The sequence below is a fragment of the Zingiber officinale genome, chromosome 6A (genome assembly GCF_018446385.1).
Source record: "Zingiber officinale cultivar Zhangliang chromosome 6A, Zo_v1.1, whole genome shotgun sequence".
NCBI classification, from domain to species: Eukaryota; Viridiplantae; Streptophyta; class Magnoliopsida; order Zingiberales; family Zingiberaceae; genus Zingiber; species Zingiber officinale.
The window spans coordinates 74,087,421-74,093,600 of NC_055997.1; the positions used below are offsets into that span (position 1 = coordinate 74,087,421).

The 6,180-nt window shown below is 37.1% G+C and overlaps 1 protein-coding gene across 1 annotated transcript; it reads left to right on the forward strand.

Annotated features, from left to right (window-relative positions):
• The first annotated feature begins 5,118 nt into the window (after positions 1-5,118).
• LOC121994940 (protein NEGATIVE REGULATOR OF RESISTANCE-like) lies at positions 5,119-5,562 on the forward strand. The gene has a single exon (XM_042548815.1). The coding sequence runs from the start codon at positions 5,119-5,121 to the stop codon at positions 5,560-5,562; it is 444 nt and encodes a 147-aa protein (XP_042404749.1).
• The last annotated feature ends 618 nt before the right edge of the window (positions 5,563-6,180 follow it).

Below are 6,180 nucleotides of genomic sequence, written 5' to 3' on the forward strand. Positions count from 1 at the left end.
GCTCCGACGTGGCTCTTTGCTTTGATTGTCAATAACCCTTTTCTGACAACTAAGTTCTGGAACATCATCTTTGTTAGAACTTCCATTGTCATTACTTTGAACGTTTCCCTTCTTATTTGGGAACACGTCTTCAAAGAATATTGCATTCCAAGATTCTATGGTTGTACCCACATGAATATCAGGAATGTCTGACTTATGAACTAGGAAATGATATGCACTACTGTTTTGGGCATATCCGACAAATATCACATCGAACATTTTAGGTTCGATCTTAACTTGCTTTGGCTTAGGTACTTCAACCTTTGAGGAGCACCCCCACACTTTCAAGTATTTGTACAATGGCTCGCGACCTTTCCAAAGTTCATATGGTGTTTCACTACAACAAAAACCCTCATAGACATCGGTTTTCCACCGGTGTTTATTTCATTTTCGACTGATGTCTATGAAGCCGATGTAAAAGGTCTACCATTTTAGACATCGGGTTAAAACTGGTGTAGTATCACTTAACGACACCGGTGTTCGAATCAGTTATTAACCGGTGTAGTATGACTTAACGACACCAGTTCATCAACAGTGTAAAACCGAGGTAATATTAGTTAATAACACCGGTTTTGCAGCGGTGAAAAACCGATGTAAAATCGGTATTTTTTAACAGCACATTGATTTCCAAAACAATGAATACAGTAACCAAAAAAATACACAAATATTCATAAATTACACAAATATTCTTCATTCAACAGTATCCATAAAATACACAAATATTCATAAATTACATAAATAATCTTCTTACAACAGTATCCATAAAATACACAAACATTCTTTTTACATCAAAAGCTAATAGATATCAGAATTAAGGTAGAACATTCTTTTAACAACACATCAAGGTAGAACCGCACTTCAAATGTAATCTAGCATGCATTCAGCCCACTCAAACCGCACTTCATCAATTTCAACTCTGGAATACTTGAGATTTGTAAACTGTAAAAACACATAAATAATATATTAGTAAACCAAGACTAAAAATCATAGTTGAAAGAGAGAAGAGAAGTCCGTTTTAGACCAAACAAATGGTATGCTACAACTTAACTTAAGAAGACTGTTTCCACAACCTCCAGATTCCTTGGGTGGGCAAGGAATGTTGCTTCCATGATTCTTAGCCTTGCTATCAGATTCAACGGTGGATAAAGATGAGTTATCTGGTCGCTCACCTGTGGAACGTCTTCGTCTTTTCCCAACAATTTCTCTAATGACATACTTCTTTGCCCTCTGTCTCCTACCAGCCTTGGAGGAATCACTTGCAGGTGTCTGAGAAGCAGATCCCTTTACTATCTTTCCGCAACAATCTAAGCAAAGTTTGTAAGAGCAATTTGAGCAACTTCTGTGAAAATCCACTAGTGAAGTCCTGCAATAATTACTGGTTCCAAGGGGGAAACAAGAAAAGAAAACAATATCAATCAAGTGAACATTTTAATACATGATGAGACGATAACAAAGAACAGAATATGACCTAAAAATTAGAACTTGCTAAAGCAAAATAGAGGCACAAGTTTACAAATGACCATTTAAGAAACAGGGTCAGGACACATTATTCAGTTATTATGTCCATGATTTCAGAAACATAGCAAATTATGAAATTCTCATAGGTGTTACAGATGTGAAGACATACTAGTTAACAAGCTCATTGTGAGGCTCATATACTCGAAGAAGTACACCAAAAAATCCACCTTCTGGATGATAGATTGATCAAGAGGATATCTAACTGGAGGAAGAAACTAGGCAATTGTTTTCAAACTTACCTTGATCCCCTTGCTTTACTTCCAGTTCATTTAATTGGTTCTGATAGATATGTTTCAACAAGGGAAGCAATTCAGATATCAAGCTATATGTGTGCTCCTTATTATTAAACTTGTTTTGACCATTTGCCAGTTCCTGAAGATGATACAAATTGCATATGCACATAAAATTGTCATAAACCCAGTCTAACACCAGACTGGGTTTATGATAATTTTGATAAGTATTATGATTTGGTCACTCCTGATACTAGTCTTGTTAGTCCTGAGACTGATGCTAATCCTAAGACTAAAGAAATTGTAAAAAATATGATGATAGTGGGTTTATGGTGCATACAGATAAAGCCAGAAAATAGACCTTCAATTAGCATGGTTATCAACATGTTGGAAGGAAGCATCATGGACCTACAAATGCCACCAAAACCAGAATTCAGTTAGAGTGTCATTTGAAGATTATTAAATGATGTAATATTGTTTTTGTTTCCACAGTATTCTGAACAATAAAACAAAATCAAGCCTGTATAACATTTGGCTTGAATGTAATCTATGATCAAAGTAATTTCTTAATTCTGTTTTGTATGGTGAGATTATATTGGAAAACAAATATTGTTTAAATGCTTCTTGACCTCATAATGTTGTAAAAGAGTCACAAAAATAATTGTTTATCATATGCCAAGCTAGTAATAGGGAGATATATATTCCCTTTAGCACCCATAACAGTCAACAGGATAAGATAGTCCATTCAGATTAGAGAATTATATGGGAAAGATAGTTGTTGTTCTTTCCAATTTCCATCATTTTGATTGCAGAGGTGAAGAGTTTTTGTCTACCTCTAATTTTGTTTGTACATAATAACAACAAAGAGAACTCAAAATCCAAGTACTTGTCAACCATCATATTATAAGCAAAATCCAAGTACTTGTCAACCATCATATTATAAGCAAAATCCAAGTACTTGTCGCCTACAAATACAATGCATTTACTTGTATAAGTAAAATAAACAATGAAAATTTAAAATTAATAAAAATAATTTAAAAGATTGAATATCATACCAAACGAGAAATAGATGAAGTATCATTCCATATGCACTAATAGTAGTTTTCTCTTATTGTCAACTGCAAATACATTTCATATTTGTTTAAAATTTTAATAACATGATAAATATAAAAACTTAATAATATTTCACTAAAAAAATTAAAATCATACTAGATGAAAAGGCCAAACTATCATTCCTCCAAGTGTATCCTCCAGATGATAAGTCCAAGCTATCATATTTGCCTTTCTAGTCAAATGGTGTGGTAGAGGATTGACAATCTCACAAAAATCCTTGAGATATATTTCTAGTCAAGTAGTTGTTGAGTAGATTGTGATCAATCCCAGTGAAAGTGTACCTAACTTTCAGTGTTCAATTTTCATTCTGCAACAACAGCAAGTGTTTTAGTAATCATTATCAAAATTAAATGTTAATGAAATATCGGTAGTAAAAGCTAATAAGGCATCATATAGGCAAAAAAGTTATGCAACAACTCTTTCCTAGTATATTTGAATCATACATTGAAAAAATGTCTATGTTCAGATAGGTTGAAGGTTTCCCTTTTTTTCCTAAAATATTTAGTTTTATGTTAATAAGAATATTAGCAAAGATAGAGCAAGGATTACAGTAGGTTAAAATTTTTAAACTACATAGAAAATACATAAGGCAAACAATTCCGTGTTTAGTTGTTAATATAAATGTTGGTAACACAATATGGTAAGCACATTGATAGACTGAAAGAACTATGTATGCAAGTCATTGTTGGTAGTTGTTGCCTCAAAAATGCTATATTTAGTTTTCTATTTTATCAAAATGATTTTCTTTGGTAAAACAATGCAAACATGCCCCTTCTCGAGCAAACTAACGGTGAAAAAGATGAATACTTCAAGATGGAAGATATTTAGCACCAAAAAGGAAAACATGCAGTAAAAAAGTTCAGTTTCCATTTCAAAGACCAGGCTAAAGATAAAACATAGTAGTCAATTATTTTTTAATTGAAGATCAAGCAAGTAAAATAGTAAGGTCATTAAATTAATTATAAATTATTACCTCATACTTAACTCGTTCTGATAATGGTACTTCACTAACTCAAACAATATACATGCAAAGACAAGAAAAGATAAAGAGGAAGAGAAGATAGATAAAATCCTAAAAATCTCAGTTTGTAGTAAATGCATTCTATGTGTGCCCAAATACTCTTGCAACAAAAGGATCATATTACATCATTGCATTAAACTGACACAAATATTTTAGCATCTTTGTGCTAAACCATAATATTTCAAAGATACAAAATGAAAGGAAATTTAGAACAAAATTTTAACATCAAAATTAAATCAACAAATCTATATGTCATCATCTTCTTGAATAGAGAGAAAAGATATAAATTGTGTGATAATAGAATAAAAGTGATGACAAAACTAAATGGTATCCAACCAATTCATATATATGACATGTTGTATAATAGTCAATGTTTCTCATAGAATATGTTAACTCAAAATAAAGTTATAGTCATCTGACAATATTTTCTTTTGTAAAACAACAAATGTAATTTTGCAAATGATACCACTAGAAAGTTGGTAACTTACAAGATTCTGCTTCAATGCATTTTTCCTAAATACTTTGAGGAAATTCATCAAACACATTGCATGCATCAATCAATTAATACTTGCAATCAAGAGATCAAGAAGATGAAACTCTAATATTTTTTAGCTTCCACTATACTTGAGTTTCTAGGTTACACATGCAAGTTTCTAGGTTACTTGGAAGAGATGAAACCAAATCACTGCAGGTTGCTGCAAAGTATTGATGAAGAGATCACCAATCACTGCAGATGGTTTCCTGATAGATCAAATTCGTTGTGCAGTAACCCTCTGCTAAACACCTCAGTCTACCATCTAATTAGCTGTGCTTTACTCTACATTTTGTATCAGATGGTTAGACCTCTATCTAATTTGTAATTCTTGAGACTTTGCTTCTTCTCTATATGCTAGGGAAAAACTCTAAATCTCCTATTCAATCGCTGCATGAGTCAAATTCAGTAAAGAATTTACAATATATAGACTTTATCAATCAGTTGCTGTGTGAAGCATGCATGAACATGGCCTGATCTCACCTTCCATTTCTCTCTTTTTTTTTAAGATAATAATAGTAATTTAAGTAGCAGGTTTTGATCGAATTGGTTGGTTTGTTAGCTTCATACAATTTCCAATGCATGGATTGTCGTTTAATACTACTTTGCATTGCTAATGCTAAATGCTAACTTCGTTGACTCATTTTCACAAACAGGAAGGGTGCATGGATGCATCCTCCTCTCAGCGGAAGCGACGCGGCGGCGGCGACGACCGTCTCCCCTCAAAGCCTCGGCCCGCTTGTTCATCGCTGTCGCGTGGAGAAAAGGGTCCCGCGGCGTCGGAGGAGGACGTGGAGGAGTTCTTCGCCATCCTGCGCCGAATGCGTGACGTGTCGCAGTTTGTGTCCGTTGGTCGAGGCACCGCGGCGTCGGCCAGGTGGGGTCCGTCGTTCGAGTGGGAGGACTTCTTCGGGGGCGGTGCCGAGAAGGTCGCCTACGAGGGGGGCGATGGAGCTCGAGCGGTGACGCCGGCGGTAGATGAAGAGGCGAAGTGGCCACAGGGCATCGACCTCAACGTCGATCCGGGGCCCGAGGCGGAGGGTGTGGCGGTGCCGAGCCCCCTCGGTGAGTATACCGCCCTCTCAGTGCTTCCTCCGGCTGTTTCCTAAAATCAAATGTCGCTACTGCTCTCTAATTGGTGATCTCCTCCAGGTACCCGCGCATGCTGACCACGACCTTCCGCATGGGGCTGGCCAGCGGCTGGGTGTCCTTAGCGTGCACGACATCGCCGTCTGCGAGGTGGCCGACCGCGGGGTCACTGAAGGCAGCAGGGGTGATCGCATGAGCGACGGAGAGTGCAACTGAGATGGAGGAGCGGAGATCGGCGGGCGAGAGTGAGCTGCCATCACCGCTACCAATTCTGGAGGCGGCGTCGGGGGATGGAATGCAACTCTGCCACCTCGTCCTCCATGGGTTAGGCTGCCTACACTGCTACCCTCTGCGTCCTTAGTCAAACAAAAGGCAAGCTGTGTTGTGCATCGATCTAGGAAGGGGAAGAGGGAGATGAGGTTGAGAGAGATGGTCGGACGGGTAGCGGCGAGGAGGAAATTGGTGGTGGTGTTGCGAGACGGCGCGATATAGGTTTAGGTTTAGAGGGAAGAGTGAAGTGTTACAAATTTCGGCTAAGCATTGGTGGGAAAATTAAATTATTTTATTTTATCATAGACACCGGGTTTTAAAAACTGCTGTTAAAATCGGTGTCTATTAACAAAAAAAAGGCGCGCATA